At 57.9% G+C, this 27,411-nt stretch overlaps 2 protein-coding genes across 2 annotated transcripts; both read right to left on the bottom strand.

Moving 5' to 3' along the window:
* Positions 1-166: 166 nt before the first annotated feature.
* On the bottom strand, positions 167-27,411 carry BMP8B (bone morphogenetic protein 8b). The gene is made up of 7 exons (XM_036350033.1): positions 26,740-27,411; positions 14,421-14,610; positions 13,893-14,041; positions 5,741-5,935; positions 4,920-4,999; positions 4,255-4,365; positions 167-2,413 (listed from the first exon to the last, which is right to left on the bottom strand). The coding sequence occupies exons 1-7, from the start codon at positions 27,071-27,073 to the stop codon at positions 2,264-2,266; spliced, it is 1,209 nt and encodes a 402-aa protein (XP_036205926.1). The 5' UTR covers positions 27,074-27,411; the 3' UTR covers positions 167-2,263.
* OXCT2 (3-oxoacid CoA-transferase 2) lies at positions 10,134-11,730 on the bottom strand. Its single transcript, XM_036352565.1, is given in 13 exon segments — positions 10,134-10,540; positions 10,543-10,676; positions 10,678-10,748; positions 10,750-10,925; positions 10,928-10,988; positions 10,991-11,109; positions 11,112-11,144; positions 11,147-11,173; positions 11,176-11,247; positions 11,250-11,299; positions 11,301-11,520; positions 11,523-11,570; positions 11,691-11,730. Coding segments are annotated over 13 exon segments (1,407 nt in total). The 3' UTR covers positions 10,134-10,184.

Genomic DNA, 27,411 nt, shown 5'->3' on the forward strand with positions numbered 1-27,411 from the left:
GGCCATTGCCAGGCACTAAAGATACCAGGGGAAGTAAAAAAGTAGTTGCCAGCCCTAACTGGTTTGGCTCAGTGGATAGAGCATCGGCCTCCGGACTCAAGGGTCCCAGGTTCGATTCCGGTCAAGGGCATGTACCTTAGTCGCGGGCACATCCCCACTGGGGAGTGTGCAGGAGGCAACTGATCGATGTTCCTCTCTCATCGATGTTTCTAACTCTCTATCCCTCTCCCTTCCTCTCTGTAAAAAATCAATAAAATATATATTTTTTAAAAAAGTAGTTGCCAAAATAATTGGCTATTTTAGAATTTACAGTTACCTAAAAAACAAACCTTGATGTTGAGAAGAGAGAACCTTTACACAAGGACTAGAATAGCGAATAGGTTCCATGTTATGTACCAATTCGTGAGGGCCACCTGGTTCATAGCTCAGATTTGTGATGGCCACCAGCTCGTTTCAGGTTATGAGGCTGTATCTGGGCTCAGCACTCAGACACGGATTCCATGACTGAAGGCCCTCTCATGTTAAAGATGGGAAATGGCCCAGAAGAGGAAGCACCCACAAGTCAGGTCTCCTAACATCTAGGCCAATGCTCAGGGCCAATGCTAGGCCAGTGACTGATGGGGAGCTCAATAGCTTCAAGATAGTCTGTGCCCCTGGGAGGGCCTCTTCCTCAGCACTCACTCCCGGAATCCCTCCCAGTCCAGGGGTCAGGGCTGCTGCCCTGCAGCCTGGCCCAGCCTCCACCCCTGCCCCAGACCTGCTCTCCCAGAGCCTGCCCTCAGGGTGCAGAGTGGATCCCAGGGTGCGCGTCCTTGGGCACACGGGTCGTTCTGCCTCTGTGGGCCGTGCCTGTGGGTTGGGGTGGGCCCAGGATCTGCTATTAGCGACACAGTATTTCAGGGTTCAGGCAGCTGGACTGTTTGCTCCAGCAGGTAAATTACAGGGTTAGCAAGTCAGAAATCAAATCAACACTCCCACTGCCTCGGCTGCTCCAAGGAGAACAGTGGTTTCCGGGAACCTTCCCACCCAGCTCACCCTAATTACTGCCTGTCACTCCCCTGGGACAGGGGCCTTTTCTTGGGCTCACAGGCCCCAAGAAACAGGACGGGGCTCCTGAGCAGACAGGGTGACGCAGACTTTGGTGACCAGCCTGTGTTTTGACAACTTATGGACACAACGGGTGCTGACAAGTCCCTACCCTGGCCCCACACCTGGCCATAGGCTGCCCGGTGTTGCAGACACATGGCTCTGGGTGGAATAGATTGCTCCTTAGCAGGAGATGGCACGGTTTCAATTCACATGCCAACTCTAATGTGCTGGAAGCGGCTGCCTGGAGTTCTGTGCTGATCACTTGAAATTCTATCCACATTTGGTGGAAAACAGCATCAAGGTTGATTATTGATGCCTGTCATGCAGAAGAGAAAGGCACGTTATGTCATTTGTGCTGGGCACTGTCATCCTGGGCTACAAATGTGCGCTTGGCTCAGTAAAAAGACACTTTCCCACGGAGCTGAACTCCCAACGTTCAACACGATGACAGACAGTGGGTCAGTGAAACCCCAAGATTTTTTGTTTCTCCAAAGGAAAAATTTCAATGCACTGCATGCTGAGAAATTATAGACAGATCTAGGGCAGGAAGACAGAAGAGAAATGCCATTGGCCTTAGCCCTTCACCATGCTGCTCGTTCAGCTCTTTCTGGAGTTGCCCCACATGCCTCCCTATGGCCAGCAGTTTGGTAATTCAGATCTGAAAATATAGAGCACACAAGGCAAGTCCATGCTCTTTAACAAGTACGCGGAAATGCCTACTTTTCCCCCTGGGAAGGGCAGGCAACTGGCGGTGGGCCAAACCCTGTCTACACACCCCACCCTGCAATGGAGACTGGAGGACCTGAGCTGGCCACCTCGGGCTCCAGGTGCCTCTCAGGTCATTGCACACCTGCCCACAGCCCAGGCCAGCAATGAGCAAGGTCAGGTCCTCAGATAGCACTTTTGTGCTGACCCCGGGACATAGCTGGGGCAGAACCCTGTCTGATGACTCCGCCCACCAGAATTAAATGCCAGAATCTATCACAACCTCAGGCAGGGGAGGAGCGGCGGGGCCTGGAAGGACCAGCCCTGGCAGGAAGGAGGAAGGGGCATGGACATGTCGATTTGAGGACTCTCCGTGCCAGTCCTGTCTGTGCTCTGGCTGGGTTTGAGGGCCTCAGCCTCTGGAGCGGGCCTGACCCCGGCGGGAGGCGCTGCAGCGGCCGGCGGGGCCTCAGTGGCAGCCGCAGGCCTTGACCACCATGTTGCGGTGTTTGCGCAGGATGACGTTGTTGCTGCTGTCATAGTAGAGCACGGAGGTGGCGCTCAGCTTGGTGGGCGCGCAGCACGCCTTGGGCACTGCGTCTGGCTTCATCAGGTGCACCTGGCCGGGGAGGGGGCGGCAGGCAGAGTGTGAGCACTGGGGCCTCCTCCAGGACCCGCCCAGCGCCTGGCCTCCCGACCCCTCCCATCTCCAGCCATAGCCAGCGCAGTGTGGTGTGAAAATCTGCTCACCTTGACCCCTGCCCTGCCCCGGGCCCTTAGGACACAGCCTGGGCACCTGTCAACTCCCTGCCACACCCACTCCCCTCAGACCTGAGGGCCCTGCTGGTCCCCAGCACACAATGTGCCTGGTGGCAGGTCCCTATGCCTGAGGCCCCTGCAGCACCCCTCCCCCCACCCCCAGAACTCCTCCACTCTTTCCTCTTCTTGACTTCTTTTAAAAAAATGTTTTTATTGATTTCAAAGATGAAGGGAGAGAGAGATAGAAACATCAATGATGAGAATCATTGATCAGCTGCCTCCTGCACGCCCCCTACTGGGAATCGATCCCTCAACCGAGGCATGTGCCCTAACCAAGAATCAAACTGTGACCTCCTGGTTCATGGGTTGCGCTCAACCTCTGAGCCACACTGCCAGGCTTCTCTGGGCTTCTGCAATGACGCTGATCATGCCTTGTCCACTTCCTTGTGTCCACTTCCTTCCCGTCTCCCCCTCCTGGCTGATCCCAAGAGTGTTCATGGAGCAACTGGGGGTTCAACACCATCATTTCTCAAAGCACTTTTCACCCTCCTCACAGCTTCTCAGGTGAGTCTGACTCTGGGCGATGAAGGAGCAGCGCACACAGGCCACGAGCGCTGGGGCAGGACTCGGACCAGGTGCGGTGAGCCCGCTCCCTCTGCCTGAACCACTTCCCCACCAAGAAAGAGCCTGACTGTGGAGCTATTTCGGCCTCCACACAAATATTTATCCTGCGACTTGGCAGGATGAGCTGAGTTAGCACTGGACGCCTGGTCAGGCCCCACGCCGGCGGCCCGAGTCCTGGGGCAGGAGAGGAAGGACACGGGCTTCCATCCGTGGGTGTTGGGGCCGCTCCGAGGGCCCAGGACCGCCCAGCCCTACGGGGGCTGCAGAACCCGGTGAAGCTTTCTGATGGGGGCCTGTCCGGCAGTCTGGTGCCTGTTCCCCCATGCCCACTGGTCCCGGGAGCCCCAGCTCTGGGCCAGCCTGCCAGGAGGACTGTCAGCCGGGCACTGGGCTGGCTTGGGGCCCAGAGCCTCTCTGCAGCCACTGGGAAGCCCAGGCCTCTGCGGGGATGTCAGCCAGACTGGACAGGGGGCCACTGCTCCCAACTTCCAGCCTCCACATGAGGTGTCTGGGCTTGGCATTCGAAGGCCCACGTGACAGGAACCAGGCAGCACCGCCCGGGCGTGCCGGCCATGGGCTCTCAGTGGGGGGAGCGGGGAGGGCCTTTCCGACCTGGGACCCGGGAGAGAAGTTGGGCCTCAGGGACCTGGCCTTTCGGAGAGGAGAGCCCTGTGCACAAGGGCTATGGGTGACTCTCCCGACTCGCCGTGAGGAGGGTGGTGAGCACACACGCCTGTCTCTCACCTCGTGTGCACGTGTCACTTGAGGTTGAACAATCCCATGCACACGGGCACATGTGTTCAGAGTGCACAGGTGCCCAGGTGGAATGGACATCTGTTCTGTGTGTGTGTGCATGTGAGTGTGTGCATGTGAGTGTGTCCACCAGCAGCGAGTCTGCATACGCAGCTGGCCACACAGGGACCTGCACCTGCACGGGTGTGGGAGTTTAATGACACCTGCACTCAGCCGTGCACCAGCCAAGGTTCCACGTGAGAACCTCCGAGAGACGGAGCAGGTGCCCCCATTCCCCTCCAGGCGGCCCTCCCCGGGCCCGGGCAGCACAGGCTGGGTACTGACCAGGGACTGCACGATGGCGTGGTTGGTGGCGTTCATGCAGGAGTCCAGCGGGAAGGAGCACTCCCCCTCACAGTAATAGGCTGAGTAGCCTTGGGGGGCGATGACCCAATCCTGGGTGGGGAATGGAGAAGGTGAGTCCCACCATCTGGCCCCTCCCACGCCCCCCCACTAGCACCTGTCACAGGAGGATTCAGGGTTGCCCCTCTCCCTCCCTCCCTCAGCCTCAGGGACCCATCACTCACTCTCGGCCCCTCCTGAGCAGCCCTCCCCGCCCCCCCTCCCCAGCCCCGAAGCCTGGCGTCCACCCCAAGACCCTCAGCAGACAGGACTGGGAACAAGCCCTGTGGTCCTCGGGGTGGTCCTCCCGCTGCCCCGCCCCCACACCTCCCGCAGCTGCTGTCACTGCAAAGGCTCAGCTGTGCGGCCACCCCGGCCTCAGGCTCCCTTTGTAGCGCTGACCTTTTATGGCTCAGGATGCAGACTGTCTCCATTTTCACAGTTTTTACCAAAAAGCCAAAGTAACACATTCTCCTTTTAGAAAACTTGGAAAACTCAGAAGAAAATAATATGAGGGAAAAAAAATCCCCCAAGTCTACCCTCTCCTGGAGAGACACCTGACCTTCAGGGGGGTCGTCATTTAGGAGAGAAGGGAGAGGAGAAATTACCAGCCAGCCGAGGTCCTGGAAGCTGACATAGAGCTCGTGCCGACGGCACACCTGCCGACCGTGGGAGCCGTGGGCGCCATCTGCGGGGACAGACGTGCGAGGTCTTTCCTGGGGCCCTGCTCTGTGCCGCGGCCACGGGGGCTCCCTGGGCGGGGACGCCCTCACGGGCACGTTTGTGGGATAAGTGAACGATGGAAAAACCAAGCCATTGGGTCCCTCAAAGCCCATCCCTGCTGCTCTGCTGGTGGCGGACCAGCTCAACAGCCTTCGATGGCTCCCAGTGGCTCGAGAGGAGGCCACGCTCCGCCCAGCCTCCCGCTCAGCCTGTGGGCCTCCTGATGCTCCATAAACAGCCCAGGGGACCTTTCTGCCACCAGGTGGTGGCAGCTCCTCCTTCCCTCCTGAGACACCTGCCCGCACCCCACCCGTCCTGCCACACCCCTGCACAGGTCACGTGGCTCATGTTGAGGCCAAACAAGGGGGTGAGGCCCATCCCCGATTGAGGGTCTCGCCTGGTGGGGAGACCTTCGCCTAAACAATTGTGCATCCCGAAGGTGCCTGAGGGAGAGCCACGGGCACAGGGGCGGTGCTGCCCGGAGGAAGGGCACCTGGTTCTGACGGAGGCGTCAGGGGGGCCTGCGGTGCCGGGGGAGGCCTGAGAGACAGTGCATGGCCGGTCCACAGGGGGCGCGGGGCAAGGGAGGGTGTCAGGAGGGTGGCTGGAGGGTGACCACTGGCTTGACCCCTTGTGAGGGCCAGAAGGTTCTGCCACCACCACTGGTCCTCGGCCTGCAGCCTCGTGCCCGGCCGCCGGGCCTCACCAAAGATCCCCGGGAGCCTGTTGGGCTGCGGCAGCTCGTTGGTCTTCTTCAGCAGCCGCCTCCTCAGGGGCCTCACCGCCCGAGGGGCCCGGACGGGGCTGGGGCTCGCCCTGAAAAACGTGACCACGAAGGGCTGTCGGGAGCGCGGTGCCCGTCGCCCCAGCAGACCGGCCAGGCCGGGATCCACGCTGCGCCCTGAGACAGAGAGGAGAGAGGGCGGTCACCGAGGGCGGCGGCTCTGCCGTGGGCACAGCAGCAGCTCTGCCAGGGCCGGGGCGGGCCCAGGGGCCTGAAGGCTGCGGACCTGAGGCGGCCGCCGTGCCTGCTCCCCTCCTCTGAAGACCGGAGTCCAAGTCCAGCCCCGGCCCGGGCAGCGGGTCTGAAGGAGACCGTGGGAGGAGGGCCTCGCGACCCCAGGGTCAGCGTTGGTGATGTCACAGAGCCACACGGCGGCCCCCCCTCGGTCTGGGGCCTCCTGGGCCCGAGTCTCCCTTCCCGCGTCCTCCTGGGGTGCTCCTGTGGGAGGGTGGCACCCGCTGATCGGCGCAGCTCCAGGGCGGGGCTGGTGCTCACCGGCCCGAGAGCAGGCCTCACTGCTTCCCGACGCCGCGGACACACACAGGCTCAGTGGGCGGACACTGGACCACAGTCCCAGAGCCCGGGTCCACCCAGGTCGGTCTCATTCCAGAGCCCGTTCCTATCCACAGGCCCGGTCAGTGGCTAAAAAAGAAAGGAGGGCTGCGGGCAGGGCAGGACTGGGGCCCCGCCCTCGGAATAGTGAGGTCTACAAACAGGAATTGACCCACAGCCTTAAGGACTGAGGCCGCGGTGGAAACGCTCATTCGCCCTGCAGCGTCCACTCCCCAAGGCACCTCTCTCCCTGGCCTCTCCCTATTCCCACGGGACCTCGCGATGCTCTCACTGTCGCAGCAACATAACAACTGTCGGGAGACTTTAGAGAAAAAATGTCCCTCATGCACCACAATTCACTGAGAGATCAGCTTATCGCTAGACGTTGAGGTTGCTTCCTGGCTTTCATCATAAAGAAGAGGAGACAGAACCTCTTCACTTTCTTTCCTGTGGAATGTTAGCAGGAGCGTGATGACAAACTCATTTCTGTTTCTCAAACACGGTGACCACCATTCCACTTCCGAGTGCATTCCCCTCAGTGTTGCAGCACGGACACACACACACATGCACACCCATGTCTGCACACACACACAGGCAGGCATCATCATGTACAGTGTGCAGACGCACACATACGTAGGCCTATATACGCGTGCCATGAGCAGGTCTGACATGACCCCCATTGGACACCACAGGCCAAGGACAGTGCCTGCCCCACCCACACGCCTGCTCAAAGGTCAGCTCTTAACAGCTGTGCTCAGACCTGCGTCCATGGGCCTTAGTGAACTGACGCCTGATGAATCCTCAGACCAACCTTTGACCTATGACATCACCTGCCACAGAACAAAGCTCTACTCCCATCAGAGGCTCCACGCAGGACTGAACCTGCTAGGACAGGAGGTTGAAGCTGCAGGCGCTGCTGCTGGAAGGAGCCCAGACAGAAGCCATTTGGGAGAGTTTGGGTCATGGTGAGTCGCAGTCAGGAGGACGCAGGGGAACCATGAGGACACAGGCCACAAGACCCATGGAAGCTCGGCGAGCAGAGGGTACAGGCCAGTGAGGCCAGGACAAGGCGGCCACGGAGCCATGAGCAGATGGGCGCCTGTCATCAGGTGGCACTGAGTGGAGCTCCACGGCCTGGCTGACGCAGGGGGACGCCTTGGCCCAGCAGCCCCCAGCCTGTGTGCGCCGCTGCCCTGTCCCTGTTCTCTGGACAGCTCTGCCCACTGGGGCCCGAAGGACATGCCCGGGGGCTATGCTCACTGTGTGTTTTTCTTTATGCAACTGTCTGTTTGGGGATCTTATTGGGGTGCCCTGGGTGCAGAGAGAAGGACATAGCAGATCAACTAGCAACGCCACTGAGGCAGCCTGTGGGGAGCCTGACTGAGATCCTGAAGCAGCTGATCCTAGGTCCCACTTCACAGAAGCAGAAACCAAAGCCCAGTGAGCAGCACCTGTTCAAGGTCCCAAGCAAGCTGCAACCAGCCAGGACACCCCCACCCACCCCCAGCACACCCTGCAGAGGCAGGTCTGGGGGCAGGGGGGCCGGACTAGGGGACTGACCCCAGTCTTTCAGACGGCCTAACCTGGGAGGCCTGGGCATGGACCCCCCGGCCCTCCTTCCAGAGCCCAGAGCTCCCCTCCCATCATCTTGAGCAGGGCTCCCTGCCTTCTCCTGGCTGTCTTCTTGGGGGGCTCCTCGGCTGCCAGCTGACAGGCCCCTTTCCAGAAAGGTGGAGATGGGAGTTTGGGAGCCTCTGGGGCCCAGGTACCGCCTCTAGACCTGACCTGTGAGGTGCTGGCAGGCATGCCATCCCCATTGCAGTAGATGGGGTATGCGAGGCCATGCCTGGAGCTGTGGGCCACGCAGGATGGAAGATGCTGCTCCTCTGAGCCGGGTAGGCCCCATGGGACCTCTAGCCTCATCCATATCCGAGTCGCCCCATCAGAGCCCAGATGCCTTGGCAGCTCCCCTGCCCGATCCTGTCCTAATTCATGCGCCTCCCAGCTGTGCCAGGCCAAGCCTCTCCCCAGGCTTCCTTCTGCTCTGGGTGCCCCTGCAGCCCCTGCTCCACCTCAGCCTGAAGTCATGGATGTGACCCTGGTGCCATGCTGAAGGTCACTCGGATGCCTGGTTGAAACCCTGGAGGGCATCCCAGCTGTGGGCCTGGTCTGCTTTTGTGCCTTAGGCGACTTCATCGAGTGAGGATGGGAAACCCAGTCCCTTTCCTCCTTTCTACTGCTTAACAGCCCTGTAACTTGTCGGCCCCTGGGAGCCTCTGCCTGTCCCACACTGCCACTGGGACGTCCCGACTCCCAGGGCACATCTGCCCAGGAACCCCCAAAGGTGTCTACTCCATCCCACCCACCCCATCTGGTCATGCCCTGGCCTCTTCCCCCCACACCCCCAGGCTGTGCCCTCGGTGAGCACTGCCTCCCGCCTCTCCATCCCAGGACCTGTCCCTTCCTGGGGATGAGGCCCCTGCAAGGCCTCCCTGAAAGGCCTTCCTTGACCAGCTGGAACTCCCTGGTCTTACCCAGGGGCTCATGTTGGTGGTGCGCCCCCTAGAGCCATGCTTAGGAAGTGCAAGCTCCAAGTCCGGTTTTAACACCCCCCTCGGCCCACCCGCGCCCCAAACACACACCTACGAACTCACTTTTTTCTAAGTCTTTGAGACTAAGGATTCAGGATGGAATCCCTCAGGCCCTTCTTGGATGACAAGAGAATATTAACAAGAGGCCAGGTCAGGCTCCACGACAGAGAGGGAGGACAGAGAGTCAGTTCAGGAGGACACAGGAGCACTGGGTCACGGTGAGAAAACCCGTCTGAGTCCCTCGGTTAGGTTTCTAGAACTCCTCCTAGCGGAAGCCACAGCCCTTGGCAACACACAGGGGGACTGTCTATGGAGGAAACCCTGGTGGCACCCACAGCCCCTCCCCTGCATCCTCCCACGACCAGGTCACGTCCCCGGCGCGGTCCTCCTTTCCTTCTGGGATGTGCACTGAGCCACGCGGAGGCGGCGTGTGGGGAAGAGGAGGTGAGGCTACAGGAAACAGAATCCAGCCACAAAATGAAAGGCCCAGCAGAAAAGTCAGAAGGGCCAAAGGAGAAAAGCTTTCATTTAGGCAGCATGTCTTCCCACCAGGACCTGACATTTATGGGGGGGTTTTTTGTTTTAAATTTATTATTATTATTATCCTCACCTGAGGATGTGTTTTTATTGATATTAGAGAGAGGAAGGGAGGGAGGAAGACAGAGAGAGAGAGAGAGAGAGAGAGAGGGAGAGAGAGAGAGAGAGAGAGAGAGAGAGAGAGGAACCTCAATCACTTGCTTCCCACACGCGCCTGGACCTGGGTATGTGCCCTGACCAGGAATCAAACCCACGACCCTTCTGTGCACGGGAAGACGCTCCAACCAAGGGAGCCACACCAGCAGGGCTGAGGTTTACAGTTGCATGTTTTCACAGGACTAGTGAAATGGTGCCTTTGCTACCCTCTGGGTGGGGTTACTCCCCGCCCCGCCGACATTCATGAGGGAGGAAACCTTCCCGTGGGGTCCCCTCCAGCTGCACGGCTTTCATGTAAAATCACAGTGAAGAGGCGTCCGAGTCCTGGACGCCTGCAGCAGCGCTTTCTGAGGGCCCACAGAGCACACAGACAGACGCCTGTTTTCCTTTTGTTTTGTTTAAAGTCACTTCCCTCTTGAGAGGACAGTGTTTCTGGTGGCAGGAAGCCCGAGGTGCCGGGAGAAAACGGGTCAGGCTGCTTGTGAAATGGACCAATGTGATCCCGGACTCCTCTGGATGCGACCCTGAGGTTAAAATGAAAGACACGCCTCTGTGAGCAAGGGCTCCCTCCCAGGGGGGCTGTGAGCTGCTGCAGGGGCCTGGCCGTGGGTGAGCCGGCAAAAGCGCCCCGCGCTCTCTGATGTCCTCCGGGTTAGGCCTTCCCAGAGCTCAGCCAGCGCCAGTCCTTGCCCTTGTGCACGTCACACGGCCTTTTCCACGATGATTCTGTCCACGCACCGCTTCCCAGTCAGGGGTATCGAGAACTTCTCCAAGATGTGGGGTTCGTTGGCCTTGGTGCAGTGCTCCATGGTGAGCACTACTCTGGCCTTGATCCTGGACACCAAGTGCACCGCACCCCCCATTCCCTTCACCTTCTTTCCGGGGTCATCCAGGTAGCCAGGTCACCGTATTTGGAAACCTGCACGGTCCTAGCTGAGTCATCGCTGGAGAGTAAACAGCCCCTGGGAAGAATGATGGCGGTTTGCTTGCCAGCACTGATGAGATGTGCATCCACCTCCTCCTAATGGACATGGACCCACGCCTGGGACTCCATCTTCACTGTGAAGGTGGACAGTTATATTGGGACGGATATATAGTTGCGGCTAGAAGAGGGGTTCCTATGCCCACGTTGGCATACATGCCATCCTCAAATTCAAGATCTTCCCGTTTGATGATTTGAGCTGTTACATCATCCAAAGACCTAGCTTTTCCATCTTTCTCTTTCTGGATTGTTAACCACTCAACTCTTTTCTCAAACTTTCCCCCTGTATCATGTGACCTACATGAGTGTCTTCTGGGACAAACAATCCCACACCCACCATTTCTTTAACATCCCCCATGGAGGTTCGGCAGCTGTGCACACGGGCAGGTTGAACTTCCTGGCACTCCCAGATAGCGTTTCGCCACTCAGTGTTTTCCACCCCTGCACCAAAGCAACATCCTTGGTGATGGCCGCTCCAAAAGACAGTGCTGCCCGTGAAACTCCTCCCCTCTCTGGGCTGACTCACGACAGCCACTGGCCGCTGTGATCGTACCTAATGGGGGCGCCTCCTTCCTGAACCAGAGTCCCGCTGGCCCTGGGCGTGTAGAAGGCGGCACCCCAGCCCTGCCTGCGTGGATGCGCTCAGCCAAAGGGCCCTGGGGTCACCTCCAGGTCCAGCTCACCCGCCAAGAAGTGGTGCTCATAGAGCGCGTCTTGGCCCACGTACGGGCAGACCATGCGATGCGGGTCATCTGCTTGGCCACCATAAAGGCCCAGCCCACAGTGGTCCATGCCCACGTTGCTGCTGATCATAGTCAAATGCTCCACTGGGGTCTGAGCAGCACCCCTAACATTCTCCAGAATCGCACAGAGCCCAAAGCCCCAACCATGATTTTCACCCCATGAGAGATGTCCTTCACAGCCTCCACGATCCCTTAGAACTTGGCGCAGGTACAAGCGCTGACAGTGAAGCCGCACAGGCAGCCCTTGGCCCGTGAGGACCCTGAGCAGCCGGTGGGGACACAGCCCCTGAGCAACTCGGCCAGGAGCCTGCCAGGAATGGGCCCTGGCAGGGACAGGCAGCAGCCGGCCATGTGCGCCCCAGGCCACAAGTCACAGAGCAGGGAGGGCTCCGGGCTGGGGACGCGCCAGCCTGCTGGTGCCACCACTCCGCCCAGCCTCCCTCTCTGATCCAACCCTGGAAAGGTGGACAGCCACAGGGCCTGGGACTGGCTCTGGGGCTCATGAAGGTCCCCAGGGGGCGCCCCTCAGGGGAAGGCTCAGTGGCAAGACCCTTTCCGGCTCCATTGCTGAACTTCTTTCCCAGGTGCCTGCCCAGTTTCAAGCCACTAAACCCACTTTTCCGTTTCACTGGTTCCCAAACCTGTGTCCCCAGTGCACCTGTCCTGGAATGACATTTTTATGGGCCTCAGCCAGGGCTACCAGTGAGGCATTCCCCACTTCAAACCTGCCCCTCTTCTTTTTCCCCAACTCAGGGGAGAAAAAAGTATGTATTTTAAAAACCCATTGGCACACAGAGAACAGACTGATGGTTGCCAGAGGGGAGGGGAATTGGAGGGTGGGGGCTGGATGAAAAGGGGAGGATTAAGAAGTGCAGATTGGTAGTTACAGGCCCTGACTGGGTTGTTCAATGGTTAGAGCATTGTCCCCACAGGCCAAGGTTTCCCTCCCATCGGTCAGGGCACATACAAGAGGCAACCAATTAATGCATAAACACACTGATGTCTCTACTCTCTCCCTCTCTAAAATCAGTAATAACAAAAATTCAAATTGGTAGTTACAAAATAGTCCCGGGATGTAAAGCACAGCATAGGGAATATAGCCAATACTATTGTAATAACCATGTATGGCGTCAGGTGGGTACTGGAAATATCGGGGGAAGACTATAAAGTATATGATTGTCTAACCACTATGCTGTCCGCCTGAAATTAACAGAAAACCGTATGGACAGTAAATTGTAATTTAAAAACAAAGCCAATGGCTCCGTCCACTTTGTTCCCGACCCCTCTCCCCACTTGCCTCCATTTCTGCTGCTACCAGCCGCCCCGCCTCCCCAGCCCCAGCCCTCACCTGGACACTGGCTGCCGGGGCCTCCCTGGCTTCCCTTCACTCTTGCCCCCACAGCTTACACATCTCCTTGCGGTCAGGGTGTGTGCTTATGCATACAATAAATAAAGTTTTTACTTACAACAGTTGAGATGTAGAAAAACTTGCAGAGGTGCTTGTACAGAGAATTCCCGTATACCCAATGCAGTGTCCCCCGGGAAATGTTAAATCTCAATTACTATGGTACATTTGTCACAACGAATGGGCCGGTATTGATACCTTCTTAACTCAACAGCACGATTTATTCAGATTTCATTCGTTTCCCCAGGTCCCTTTCCTCTCCAGGATCCCATCCAGAATCCCATCCAGGACCCCAAGGGCACGGAGTCATGGCAACGCCTCAGGCCCTCTGGGCTGTGCAGTTCTCGGGCGGCCCTGTTGTTGGTGGCCTTGCCGGTTCAGGCGTTCTGTAGGCCGCCCTTCAGTTGGGTTTGTCTGATGTTTTTCTCATGGCGACACTGGGCCATGGGTTTGGGGAGAAGACCCCCGAGGAGAAGAGCCCTCCCATCCCCCCACATCCAGGGTACACCAGAGCCCAGTGAGTTTCCATGGGAACCTTGACCGCCTGGCTGAGGTGGTGCTGGTCAGCTTTTCCCACCGTCCAGTTCCCTCCCCTCCCCCTGCACACTGTCCTGGGGAAGCCAGTCACTGAGGGCTGCCCACACTAAGGGATGGGAGTGACGCCACACCTCCTTGAGGGCTCTTCTATGCAAAGCTAACTCAGACCCTGCCGCCCTCCACTGCTGTGAAATTCAAGAAGCTCCCTAAAAACTCCACCCCTTAGCTGGCTTACCCTAACTCAGAATGCCGCTGCCTGCTCTCTCAGCTCCTCTCCCACCGACTCTCCCTGACGCCTCTGCTCCAGCCCTGCGGCCCCTTGATGTAGTCACACAGGCGATCCGGGCCCACCTTCGGGCTTTCTGTGCCCACTGCCTGGGATAAAGGAGGCTCCGCCCCTAAACACCTGGTGGATGAATGAGGCCTGACTCCTCCTTCCACAGGCGACAAACAAGGCCTGGAGGGTAAGTAACCTGCCAAGGTCCCCGTCAGAAAGCTGCAGAGCTGGGGTGCAACCCGGACCCTCTGATCAGAGCCCGGGAGAAGGTTCGCTGCCTGACCCCGGCCTTACCGTCCTCCGTTTCCACGTAGAGGCGGAGTCCCAGGTCCTTGCTACGGTTCAACAACCCGTGGTCACTGGCTGCTGTCACATCCAGCACCAGCCAGCCCTCGTCCTCAGCTTGGAGCGTCTGAAGATCCAAAAAGAACAAGTCAGACTCCCTGTGGATACGAAAGAACAATTAACCGAAGCCGGCACAGCTGCCTTCGTGTTTCCTGTGCCCACCTGGAGACCACTCCTGGGGCGTCGGCCCTCCTGGCCCTGAGCTGGGCGCCTCACTGCCTCATCTCACTGCATCTGCTATAGAAAGGTGCTGCCGCCCCCGTGGACAGAGGGGAAACTGAGGCTTGGGAGCTCAGTGACCCGTCCAAGGTCCCACAGCCAGGACAGTAGGGAGGGGATTGAAGCCAGGGTGCCAGGGCCTTGGGCCAAGCATCTTCCTCTTGGAGGGTGTGCTCCCAGGAAGCCCCCGTCCGTCCCCCCAGGGCTGGGCCGACACACCCACAGAGTTTGACCGGGAGGAGGGGTGTGGGCAGGCACCTGTTGGCCCGCTCTCTGACCACCTCGAACATGCTGACGTGGAGGGTCCTGTTGAGCAGGTGGGTGCTGGGCAGCTTGTAAATCCGGAACTCGGCAGCTGTGACCGCCTCCCCCGCCGGGATCTGGGTCAGGTCAAAGCGGAACTCCTTCCAGGGGGGCTCCTGGTGGCCCAGGGAGCGGTCGAGCTCCACTGCAAGACAAAGCGGGCTGTTCGCTCCTGGCTCTGGGCTCGGGCTCCAGGGTGGCAGGGCCCGTGGGAACCAGGGGCCGGGACAGCCTGGGAGAGGCATTTCCCCCCTGGGGAACGGGCTTGCCCACAGGCTCTGCCCCCAGTGCTGAGAGGGCCCGGAGCCCGGTAGTGAGGTGCCCAACACAGCACCTGACGCACAGTGGGGCCAACAGGGCAGCTTCCATTTCTGGCCCCCAAGCCTCCGACCCAGCAGGTCCGGCCCCGCCCCTTCTGTCTCTGGGCCCACAGATGAGGCAGAGAGGACAGGTCCCTCCTCTGAGAGATGGACGTCAGACCCAAGGAGAGGAGGCCGAGTGGCGGCAGGGACATGACTGAGTGCACTTCAGAGTCCACCAGGTGTGTGGATGGGACGTGGGACGGTGAGCGCTCACAGCTGACTTTGGAGCTGGGCCTTGAGGGGTGACAGTGAATTTACCACGAAGTCACGGGACAAGAATGCTGCAGAGGAAGGGACCAGTGTGAGCAAAGGCCTGGAGCTGAGAGATGACAGCACAGACAGGGAGACAACAGCCATAAAACACAGTGAAGGGCGAAAGGGTGGCAGGGTCCTCTTGGAGCAGGTGAAGGAGGAGGGAGGGCCAGAGGGAGAGATGGAAAGAAATAAGAGGCAAAGTGGGAGTGACAGCTCCTGGGGAGGCCCAGTCAGTGCAGGGAGTCAGAGGTCCCGTGGTGTGGTGGGATCTGGGTGGGCTTCCTGGAGGAGATGACATCTGAACTGGCCTCAAAGGATGGGATGGCAGAGTCTTGGCAGGTGGGGAGGTGGCAGGGAGGGCTTTCTAGGCAGAGGGGACATCGAATGCACAAGTTGAGTGGGCCAGGGCCACCCACAGATCAGAGGGGTGGGGTACGGGCTGTGAGTATGGCGGTGGCCTGACTGAGGAGAGTTGGAGTTCGGTCTAGGAGCATGGCTGTGCCTCTGGCCAGTGGGGGGCCAGGCTCCAGGCAGCAGGGAGCAGGGTGTGGTGTGGAAGCTGTGCATGGAGGTGGGGTGAAGCATGGGCTGGAGGGGGACCCGAGGTGGCTCCGTTGCGGGGCCTGGTCCAATACTTTGGGCAAGAGGCCGCTTGTGCAGAATTAATCCCACATGCCCAGCTGCCGGAAATGCCCAGGACAGTATATTTAGGGCCGTCTCACTTTAGCCTCTGTCACTTTCAAACACTAAAAATCTGTGTTTCCGGAAAGCAGGGGCGGGAGCCGCCCAGCACCTTCCCCCAAACCCAACACTGAGATTTTAATTACATGTCTGAGAGTCTTTTTAAAAAGTCTCTCTCTGGCTACTGGGCTCAGTGACCACAAGTCACCAGGCGGGTGGCAGAGGCGGATGTGGGGAGCACGTCCTGTCCTCGCAGTGGGAACCTGGTCCAGCGATGGCCGGGCAAACAGCTGTGCTGGGTGGGGCCAGCAGACACACATGTTTGGGCAGGAGATGAGTGTTTCATTCCCAGACCAGGGAGGAGAGGAAATAGAATGCCCATCACCAGACAGGAAGCTGGACACGCAGCAAATGCCCACGGGGAGCCAGGCTGTTTCAGAGACACCGGCGGCACCGGGGTCCTCCCGCACAGGCCGAGAGCGTGGAGGGCAGGGTCCTCGGCAGACACACGCACTCGCACAACTTTGGTGACAATTCCCGCGCATTCGGGGACCACACAGACCGAGTCCATTACGGGCCGTGTAGGAATCCCGGGTACGCAGGACGGAACAGGCCCAGGCTGTTGGCTGTCACGGGGTGTGGCACAGAGGGAAGGCGTGTCGTTCCTTCACACCCTTCAGCGGATGGACCCTCTCAAAGCACCGCTATGTGCACCTATCCCCAGGCACAGTGGGGACTGAGGGGTGGGTCACCGGGACTCTGTCTGCAGGCCTGAGGCTGATTCCCATGTTGGATCCGGGGACCGAGGGAACCAGCCGCAAACCTGCCAGCTCCACGTGGGCACCACGCCGTGCGGCCTCCTTCCCTTGCTGGGTCAAGAGCACCTTGTTCACCTGAACCAACTCTCGTTCCAAACTTCCGTCCTGCGTTTTTTTGTTTTTTTTTTTAAATATATTTTATTGATTTTTCACAGAAAGGAAGGGAGAGAAATAGAGAGTCAGAAACATCGATGAGAGAGAAACATCGATCAGCTGCCTCCTGCACCTCCCCTACTGGGGATGTGCCCGCAACCCAGGCACATGCCCTTGACCAGAATTGAACCTGGGACCTTTCAGTCCGCAGGCCAACGCTCTATCCACTGAGCCAAACCGGTTTTGGCCGTCCTGCGTTTTGATAAACCAGCAGGAGCTCCAGCTCAGGAAACTGGCCCCCTGGCTGCTCCCAGCAAGCCCCGGAAGATGGGACATTGTTACAAAAATGCTTTCATGGAAAGTTGGTGAAATTTCCTGATGCATGGAACTGGGTAGAGAGAGCAACTTGTCAGCAGGGAGGGTGGGAGGAGGACACCTGTGGTCTTACAGCTTTTGCAGTTGCTTTGAGTTCGGAGAGGTATTTCCCCAGGTGGTGTTCTGAGAAAGCATGTTCTGGCCTCGATTTCCTCCTTGTTAACTGTGCAGATCAAGCTGCTTTCGCCAGTGAGGCAGCTTCGGCAGCTTGGAGTGCAGGCCCGACCTTGCACCCACCAGGCATGTACTTCCCCTCTGGGCTTCGTCTCCTCTGTGAACTGGGAATAAAGATGCTGCCCAGCTTTCCTCACGGGCCATGAAAGGGCTTTGTAAAGAAGCAATGGACTGGGCGGGGTGGCCACTCAACAGTTTAGGATGAACCTGACTTGCAATCTCCCAACTTTCTGCTAAAATGTGATAGTGCCCGGAGGCCGTGTCCGAGATTCCAAAGCCATGGGGTGGAGGGAAAGGGGGACTCTGAATGATGTTTTTCTGTACTCATTTCTTTATTCATTAATTTATCAAGTTCAATTTATCAACAAATATATCAAATTCTTACTGTGTGGCTCGGGCCAGTGTGGCTCAGTTGGTTGGAGCACATCCCATGCACCAAAAGGTGGTGGATTCAATTCAGGTCAGAGCACACACCTCAGTAGCAGGTATGATCGCTGGTCAGGGCCCATGGGGGAGGCAGCCAATCCATATTTCTTTCTCTCTCTTTCTGTCACTTCCTCTTTCTCTAAAACCAATAAACATATCCTTGGGTGAGGATTTTTAAAAAAATCTTATTATAGATCAGAGTCTGTCTGGCCATGGAATACAGCAGTAAACAAGACAGAAGTCAGGTCCCTGCACTCATGTAGTTTACGGTCTAATGGGGAGGGAATATAAACAACAAAACAAGTAAAAGAGGGGATGCCATCTATCGAAAGTGGAACAGGGAGGGCTGAGGGGTCAGGAGTAACGGGAAAGGTGTGGGCAGTGCTTTTCTTAGGGTGGTCAGTATGGCATCCCTTTGAGAAACAGGTAAGAGTGGACGTAAACGTTCACACACGTCACTGGTAGGAATGCTGTGGAGAGGAACCTGGCGATACCCTCTTGCAATACCCTAGCAAAATTGCGTATGAATTTATCCTTCGACACATGGGTCCCAAGGACAAGATGGCAAAGGATGAGAAGCCATGTGCACGAAGCAATTCATTGGGCACAAAACACAGACAAAGCTACGCCTTGCTCAATAGGAACCTCTACATGTTTATTTTCCACAAAATTACAAAGGCTGCCCAAAATGTTCACACACGGAACCAGCTTCTATCTGGGGAAGCAGCACACAGATTTAGTTTCTGAATTGCCTTAATGTGGCTTCCAGAACAATAAACAGTCCTGAGTCACCGTGTGCTAATGGGACCCTGGCCTTCTCCTCCAGCCCAATCACACAATGTCCGGGTCCCGTGTTTGCAGGAAAGGCCCCCGTGAGCAGGAGGCAGCCTCCACAGCCACGACCACCATCAACATCCTGAGGCCCTGCACCTGCCACTCACAGGCCAGACCTCCAGATGCCACACCTGCACCCACCAGCCCGACACCAGCAAAGGCTTCGGCTATTTTCGTGCCTGGGAGAAAATGTAGTCACCCAGATGACCTAAGTCTATCTTGTTTCTGTCCAAAAAGTAAGACTGCAAAAGACCCACTCTTGCTCCGGCCCAGAGAGGCTGTTAAGAGAACAGAATCTTCCGACCTGCCCGCCTGTCCTTCCTGCCCTCAAACCCTTCCCCAAGCCTGGCAGGGCCCCAGGAGGGGCCTAAGCTCAGCTCTGTGTTCCAGGACCTTCCTGAGCTGGCCCAGCCCGTCCACACGGCCTCCGGGTCTTTCCAGTTCCCAACACTCTCTCAAGCCCCCCGCCCAAGAAGCCACTGTCTTCTGGGTGGCCCCATCCCATGTCTGAAGGCTGCTTTCCTCTCCGTCCAGCTGAAAAAGCCCCTTGTCCTCCTCTGACCCCACACAGATCAGCCTGCTGGTCTCGCCCTTTCCCCCATCCCAGGGGCCCCTCTGCCACCATGGACAGTGAGCAAGTTGAGGGCAGGGACCAAGCAGTGTGAAGTGGAAGGAGGCGGCTCCGTCCCCTTCTTCCCGAGAGCTCCTGGTCCCCAGGACAGTGGCTCAGGGCCCAGCACCCCAGCTGTGGGCTAGAGCACTAATGCTGGTCTGGGAGAGACTGCCTGTCACGGTGTCTCCATCAGAGGCCACGCATGTGTTTCATTTCCTGTGGGACTTGCCGGCCTCGAGGCAGAGGGCAGCTCAGGGTCCCGGAGGCGGACGGGCTGGGCCTGTCTGGCTGGTCCTATCGGTAACTGAGGCCGACGGGCCCACTTCAGACCTAAAACAGACCCGGGTCCCCTCAGCCGGTGCAGGCCCACGGGGGAGCCGAGGAATTGATCACCTATCGATTCTGCGTCCTGACGGGCTTCCTCCCACCAGAAATCTCAGCGCTGCCGAGAGGAGCCCCGGGTTGCATGGCTGCGGTATTTTTAGTCAGTTCTCATTACTGACTTTTTTCAGAGTTCTTTCCATAAATGGCTCTGCACACATAATTACCGTCCGGACCTCAGCCGGCTTCAGACCCCAAATTACAGGGGACACCGCACACTCCACCACATCAAGCCTGCCAAGGCCAAAAATAGATCCAAGGGGATGTGAGCCAGGGGGAGGCGAGTCCTCCAGTTCAGACCCGGGAAAGCACTGAACTGTGGGCGTTTCCCAGAAAGATGTGGTCACATCTTGGGGACACGCCTCTCTCCCGTGGGGAATGTGATCCCTGAGAAGGTGGCTGCCTGTGCCTCCACTCTGTGCTCACCCCTGGAGGAGCCCCCATCGGGAGGCAGGGGGTGGGCACATTCTTTGGTCAGAGCTGCAAAAGCCTTCAGGGAAACCCTGCACAGATGGGGAAACTGAGGCCCAGAAGGGCAGAGACCTGCCAGGGGTCACAGGTCAGGTAAGGGTCCTTCACATGGACTCTCAGACTCGAGCTGCTATAAAATGAGTGGCCTAGGGTTCCTCTGGGCAGCAACACTGGGACGGGCTCACCTGTCTTCAAGGTTCTTCTGTCAACAGGTGCCCTGAGATGCCTGCTGCAGCCACCCCCCCTCCCAAGCAGGACCCTGCAGGGACCCGGGATCCCAGGGGAGGACCCAGGGACATGCTGCACCCACTGTCAGTTTCTGAAAAGACAGAGAGCGTTGGCCCTGCTCTCCCCACCGCCAGGCCAGGCTCCTTCCCCGGGTTCCGGCCCTGCCTCCCCCCGAATTCCTCTCCTTCACCTTTGCCCACAGAGACAGGTGCATGGCAGAGGGGGCAGGAGGGAACATGAAGAGTCAGATTTGGTCCCTGCTCCCAGGTGGTTCATGGTCTCCTGGGGAGGAGGATAAAGAGGGTAGACACACCCCTGATCTATAGGCAGAAAGTGACTAACAACCAGGAAGCATGGGGGCTCTAACCATGAAAGGAGCCTGGCTCTTTGGGAGGAGTGGGGCTGGGAAGAGTCAGGTTTATGGAAACACCTGGCTACCCCCTTTAAAAACAGACATGGAGGTGAGTGTCGTCTACGCAGAGGGTATGACACGAGCAAAGGGACTGAAGTAGGATGTGATGTATCAATCAGCTCCCATCTATGAAGTCCCATCCATGAGGCGGGCATCCAGCTGGCCTCACTGCACGTTTCGCTCAGTCCTACACACCCGGGAAGGTAGGCCTCGTGCACCTCAAGGTGTCTTAAGAGTGCAGAAGTGAGGGTCAGAGGCTCTAATCTAAAAGGAACCTGTGTAAAGTCTCACAGCTCCCAAGTGGCAGAGTCGGGATGAGCACCCGGTTTGATACAGCCACGGAGGGAGGAGTCCAAGGATGCTCAGAGCAGCTTTCTTCATAACCCAAACCAGAAACAAGCCACGTGTCCATCAGTAAGAATGGATCTGTGTGGTGTGGTCATGCAACACAATACAATTCATTCACGTGTAAAAAACAACTACAGATACAACATCGTGGGTGAATCTCAACAATATCATGTGGAGTGAAATATGCAGAGGGTATCACACACAAGACTATGCACTGTATCATTCCATTCACATGAGCTTCAAAGAACAGGCCAAATGAACGTGTGGTGACAGGAATGAGAAGGTGGCTGCCTGAGGGGATGGCTGGTAGGACTCCCGGGGCCCTCGTGTCATATGTGCCTGTGTGGTCTGAATTTTGCGTAATGAGCATGTGTTATTTCTGTAAACCCCCAAACAACAGACACTTTAAAAACAGGATTCTCAGTTTACAACATACATTCAGTCCAGTCCGGTTCAGAGGCCCTCACTGGACCTAATGATAGGCCAGGCCCAGGGCGGGTGAAGAGGCAGCTTCTACGTAGGAGAAGAGCAGAGGCTGTACAGGCAGGGAGACCACCTGCTGTGTGGCCTTGGGAAAATCAAGGAATGTCTCTGAGCCTCATTCTTCTCCTTAACAAACATGTGACAGTAACTATGAGATGGCAGTGAAGGGACAGATGTGGAGGTCTGGGCTGAGGTCACCCCTGGGTGTCATCTCACATGGTCCCTCAGCAGCCCCTTAGGTGGGTACCGTGAGCATCTCCATTTTACAGAAGAGGAAACTCAGGCTCTGAGAGGGGGACTGGAAAGTCCGGATCACACTAAGCGTAGGCAGCAGAGTCAAGATGCAAACTCTGTCTGGGTCCCAGGTCAGAACCCTGAGTGCCGGGAGCCAGTCCATCCTTGCTGTTTCAAGGGACCTGGCATATATGGCATACTGTTCTTAATATGTTTGCTCACCTTCTTGGCACTATGTGTTTTAACCAAGGTCACCTCTCTGAGAAAGGTTGTTTCCCCAGGTAGGGATTGTCCCCTGAAGTTAGGGAGGGAATAAAACCCCTTAACTAAGTGCCAGGCGGGTAATTAATCACTTTAAATACGAACAATCATGCTTAAGCTACATAATCTTTACTCCCTGGAATGGAGATAAGAAACGCCCTAACCTTTGGAATAGAGATTGATAGGATTGGAATCAACTGGTATAAATACAGATGTAACAAGACAACAGGACACAGAACCTACACACAGAACCTAGAGACAGAAGAACTTTGCTGGAGAGAACATGGCAAAAGATCCTGGACAGAAACTGGAGACAGAACCTAAAGACAGAACCTAGCGAGAGAACATGGACACAGAACCTGGCTGGAGATCCTGACCAGAACTTCGCTGGAGATCCTGGCTAGGCTGCTGACCAACTGAACGCTGTCTCCGTGTCATTCCTTCTTCGCCGACTCCGTCCACACCTTTGGGGACCCCTGGACCTGCTGGGGTTGGACCGTTCTCCAGCCAGGTTCTCCAGGTTCTCCAGCCAGGTTCTGTAGCCATGTCCCCTCGCTAGGTTCTCCAGCCAGGTTCTGTAGCCATGTTCTAGTCAGGTTCTCTTGCCATGTTCTATCAAGGTTCTGTAGCCAGGTTCTGTCTCTGGGTTCTTCAGCCAGGTTCTCTCGCTAGGTTCTGTCTCTAGGTTCTGTTGCCAGTTTCTGTCCAGGATCTTTTGCCATGTTCTCTCGCTAGGTTCTGTCTCTAGGTTCTGTCTCCAGTTTTTGTCCAGGATCTTTTGCCATGTTCTCTCCAGCGAAGTTCTTCTGTCTCTAGGTTCTGTGTGTAGGTTCTGTGTCCTGTTGTCTTGTTACATCTGTATTTATACCAGTTGATTCCAATCCTATCAATCTCTATTCCAAAGGTTAGGGCGTTTCTTATCTCCATTCCAGGGAGTAAAGATTATGTAGCTTAAGCATGATTGTTCGTATTTAAAGTGATTAATTACCCGCCTGGCACTTAGTTAAGGGGTTTTATTCCCTCCCTAACTTCAGGGGACAATCCCTACCTGGGGAAACAACCTTTCTCAGAGAGGTGACCTTGGTTAAAACACATAGTGCCAAGAAGGTGAGCAAACATATTAAGAACAGTATGCCATATATGCCAGGTCCCTTGAAACAGCAAGGATGGACCATCTCCCGGCACCTGAGCCCCGTCCTGTCCACTCCCCACTGTCCATCCCTCCTGTGTCCAGATGGGGGGGTTACTGTCTAGACTTGACAGGTACTTCCGTGGCTCCTGTGTTTGTCACTTATCTTTCCCACTACAAGGCCAGGCCCACCAGGGCAGGGACTTGGCTTTGTTCACTGTCATATCTCAGTAACTACAACTGTGCCTGGCACAGAGCAGGTGCCATATGACCATTTGTTGAGTGAATTAGTGAAAAAAATGAAAGAATTCACTAGTGAAGAACCAAAGAACGTGGCCTGGGGCTCATGGAGGTAAAGAGTCAGCCCTTCAAGGTCACAGGGCTGAGTAGGACCTGGGCCAGATCCCCCACTCCCAGCAAGCCCCGCCTCTCCCAGATACAACGGCCTGTTTGTCAACACCTGTCACCCGAGACCCAGGAAGAAATCAGTCTGGTGCAGGGAAGGGTCAGGACGAAAGTGAAGATGGCTCCATCGTTTCTGGCTGGACTTCTGCCTGCAGTGTGTTCGTGCCTCAGTTTCTCAATGGAAGAGGAGCCCGTCACCTGCTCACATGAGGTGAAAAAGGATTCTGGGAACAAGCAGGGCTGGTCCTGCCTGCCTCTTTGCTCCCTCAGCAGGGGCTGGGCCGACCTGCAGTGCCTGAGGTGCAGCCAGTCACACCTGTGCTTGGAGGAGAATGGACTGTTTTGTGAGAAGGTCTGTCCAACAGTGCCACAGGGTCAGAGCTGGGAGGCCCGTTTTTCTGACACCATCACTACAGACTGGATGGGAGACCAGAGACCCAGAGAAGAGGAGTCTGAACCCGGGTGTTGCTCAGCTCAGGGCTGTCTCCTCCCTAAGCCCAGGTGACTGACACCAGGGGAGGTTCTGTCTTCTCCACCTGGGTGTCTGCTCCCATTACTGTGTTCCGGCCATAGGAAGCCAAGTTTCTACATGGATGAGATTGCCAGGCAGGTCAGGCAGGGCCGCCAGGTCTGGCCACAGAGGTCTAGGAGAGGCCTATGGCCACTGGGTCCCACAAACTGCCACTGATGGTCAGGGACCTGGCCGGCACCAGGCCTGGCTTCCCAGGAGCCAGATGAGGCCGATAGGAGAGGAGGAGCAGGAGGCAGCAGGTGTGGGAGCCGGGGCGTGGGAGCTGATAGCACAGCGACTCTGCTATTAGACTCCATGTGGCTCAGGGGCCTGGGGCCTGGGCCTCCAAACAAGAAAAGAGTCCTGCTAGGTATCTAATCCCCACATCAGTCTAGGTAATTACCAGTTGAAACCACTCTCACTGAGAGTTCTACTAGTGCAATTAGTATGTCAGAATAAAGAAGTCACTGACAGCCGGCTGGGCCCGCCCACAGCTGGGCTTCCACTGAACAAGGACCAGGTTGTTGGTCCCACCGGCCTTAGATCTTATGAAACACACAGAGGTGGTGGAGGAAGAAGCTGGGGTTTGGAATCCTCAGCCTAGATGATGACATGGACATGCTGTGTGGCCTGGGCTGGCCATTCAACCTCTCTGAGCCCATGAAATGAGGCTGGTAACACAGCTTCGCATGGCGCTGCATGGATGAAACAAGGAGTTCTAGAGCTATGGACGTTCAAATGCTAGTTTTTATCCTAAAAATTGGTGGTAATGCCTTTGGCTGGCTTTTAAAATCTGTTTCTGGGTTTCACATGCGTATAAGACACATGGGACTTTCCTGTCACATCTGAACCAGGGCTGGGAAGTAGCTGGGAGGGACCAGAGTCAGTGATGAGGCCCAGATTCATCCTCAAAGAGGAGCTGACTTTCTGCTCCTCCCAAGTATCAACCAATCACACCACGACTCTGAGGATGCTCTGATCACTAGGGGCCCCTTTTATAAGGAGCCCTCAGAGAGGGGAGGGACTTGCCTAAGGTCACACAGCAGAGTCAGAGGGGGCCAGGTCTTCCTGAGCTCAGGGCCCTGCTTGATCCACAGCAGCAGCTCCCATTAGGGCTGTGCACGCCTTGACCCAGGGGCCGCTGGTTGAAGCAGGACATGGGCTGGGCGCTGACTCACTCTAGGAGATGGCTCCCTTGGGGCATTTTCCCCGTGACTCCATCCACAGCTCTTCTTGGTCCCGAGCCCTGGGTCAGCTTGTCCCCAGTACAGAGCTCCAGCCTCAGTTCCACATACTCTCTGTCCCTCGTCCCCACCATGCCCTCTAACCAGGGAGGCAGCATCCAGAACCCAGTGACCCAAGTCCTGTGCCTGGCACTGGGCTCTCTGCAGAAGTTAACAGCTGCCTCCTACTACTCATTGCCTCACCTCAGCCCACCATCAGCCCTCCTTGGCTGTGCCCTCTTCCTGCCCTCCTGCAGGAAGCAAGTGGCTGAGGACCTCACAGTTCCTGCTGCTGCTCCATCCCCTGGTTCCTCTGCCTGGGCCACTCTGAAATCTCCCTCCACCCTGAGAGCCTGGTGCCCCGACAGCAGACATGTCCTTAAGGACCAGAAGTAGAGCCAAGCAACCTGGGCCTGCCCTGGCTGGGCCGCCGAGAGGCCCTGCTATCCTGGCTGTGACAATGCCTCTCCCCGCCTCACTGTCCTCATCTGGGATGAATGTCATGGCTGGTAACTGGGCTCTTGGGAGGACTGGGAGAGGCTGTGGGTGGAGGGAGGCTGGTGGCCTTGGCAAGGTCCTCTCCCTGCTCTCAGACCCTCAGCTCTCCTCACCTCCCAACCTCGAGCCAAGTTGCAGTTCTTGGGTCCCCAGGTCCAGTCTGGTGTCTTTCTGAGCCCAGGTCCCTGCCCATCACTGGCCACAGCCAGGAGGCAGAGGGGACGGGGGACATGATTGAACATTAAGGAGAGTTTAGTAATGGAAAAGGTATTTCTGAGAACTTTAAGGGTAAATGGCTCCAGATGTGGCTGCAGAGGGGAAAGCTGGGCTTTGCCTGGGAGAACAATGAGGTCCAAGCTGCCCATCGGGCCATTGTACAGGCCTGGACACACTGCATGTGAAGCGGGTCCCAGGCTCTGGGCGTGGTGACAGGACACAGACTGCCCCACTGAACTGAGGCTGCACCTTCCCACCTGGTTCTGACAGCCACACCCCCGCCTACAGGCTGCTGGGAGGCTGCTGTGGACTCAGGACACTGGGTGCTCCCTCGGCTCTGGTCATTTTGGCGATGTGACGGGTGCTCTACAATGAACTTTGTCCCTTTCCTCCTACTGCCCTGATCACAGGACAGCATGGCAGCCTGTTTACTCATCGTCTCCCAGGACTGGACTGTCTTCCCGGCACTGCCCAGGTCCACCTGACGGCACATGATTCCTCCCTTTGGGTGTGTTTGGGGGCGGATGACTGTACTCGCCCTGGGACTCGAATTCCTGCGTCTGCCCCGCCCCACCCACAGCTCACGGACCCCCGACCCGTAGACCTGGCCCCGCTGACCCGGGCAGCCCCAACTCCCCTGCGGGGCCCTTGTCCACCACACGGTCACTCCTGGCTCACCGCCGGAGCACCCACTGTCCGAGGCTGGGCACTGCCCCCTGCAGCCCGTGCTCCTGCCGAGGGGCCACCCTGGGGGGCCCGGACCCGCTGGCTTCCCACGCGCGCATCCTCGCGGAGGTCCCGGGGCCCCGCGGATCACCGCTGCCCACGCGGCCCCGCACTCACCCATGTTGACGAAGCTCATGACCAGGTCGGCGCGGCCCAGGCGCCGCTCGCGAGGGCCCCCGTCCTCGTCGTCGTCGCCGGCCATGGCGTGGTAGAGGTCCAGCATGAAGAGCGGCGCGGACGCGGGCAGCCGGGCGGCGGCGGGCGGTGCGCGGGGCCGGGGGCGCCCGGGCAGCCCGAGCACCGCCAGGATCTCGCGCTGCAGGTCGCGGCGCTCGCGGGGGCCCAGGCGGCGGGGCGGGCCGCCGGTTAGGGGGCGCGGGCCGGGGCCGCCGCCGCTCAGCGCGCACAGCGCCAGCCCCAGGAGCCACAGCGGCCCGGGGCGCGCGGCCATGGCGGGCGGGACGCCGCGCTCACCCGACGCGCATCCGCTTCGTCGCGGCCCGGGGCTGAGGCTCCCCCGACGGCGCGCGGCCGGCCGCGCTGGGGCTGCGGGACAGGACTGGCGGGAGGTGCCCGCGGCGCAGCGCCGTCCCCAGAGAACCTGCGGGCACCTGTCGCGGCTCTGGGCCGGTGGCGCGGACGCCAACACCTGCGGCAGCAGCCACTCGGGGACTGCGGGCCGCCGGCTAATGTGTCTGCCGCCGCCGTGCCCTGCAGCCGGGCCGCCGACGAAGCCGCGCAGTCCAGGCGCTCGGGGAGGTGCGGACCCACGAGCTCCGCTCAGCACAA

This window comes from Myotis myotis, unplaced genomic scaffold (assembly GCF_014108235.1).
Source record: "Myotis myotis isolate mMyoMyo1 unplaced genomic scaffold, mMyoMyo1.p scaffold_m19_p_2, whole genome shotgun sequence".
Classification (NCBI taxonomy): Eukaryota; Metazoa; Chordata; class Mammalia; order Chiroptera; family Vespertilionidae; genus Myotis; species Myotis myotis.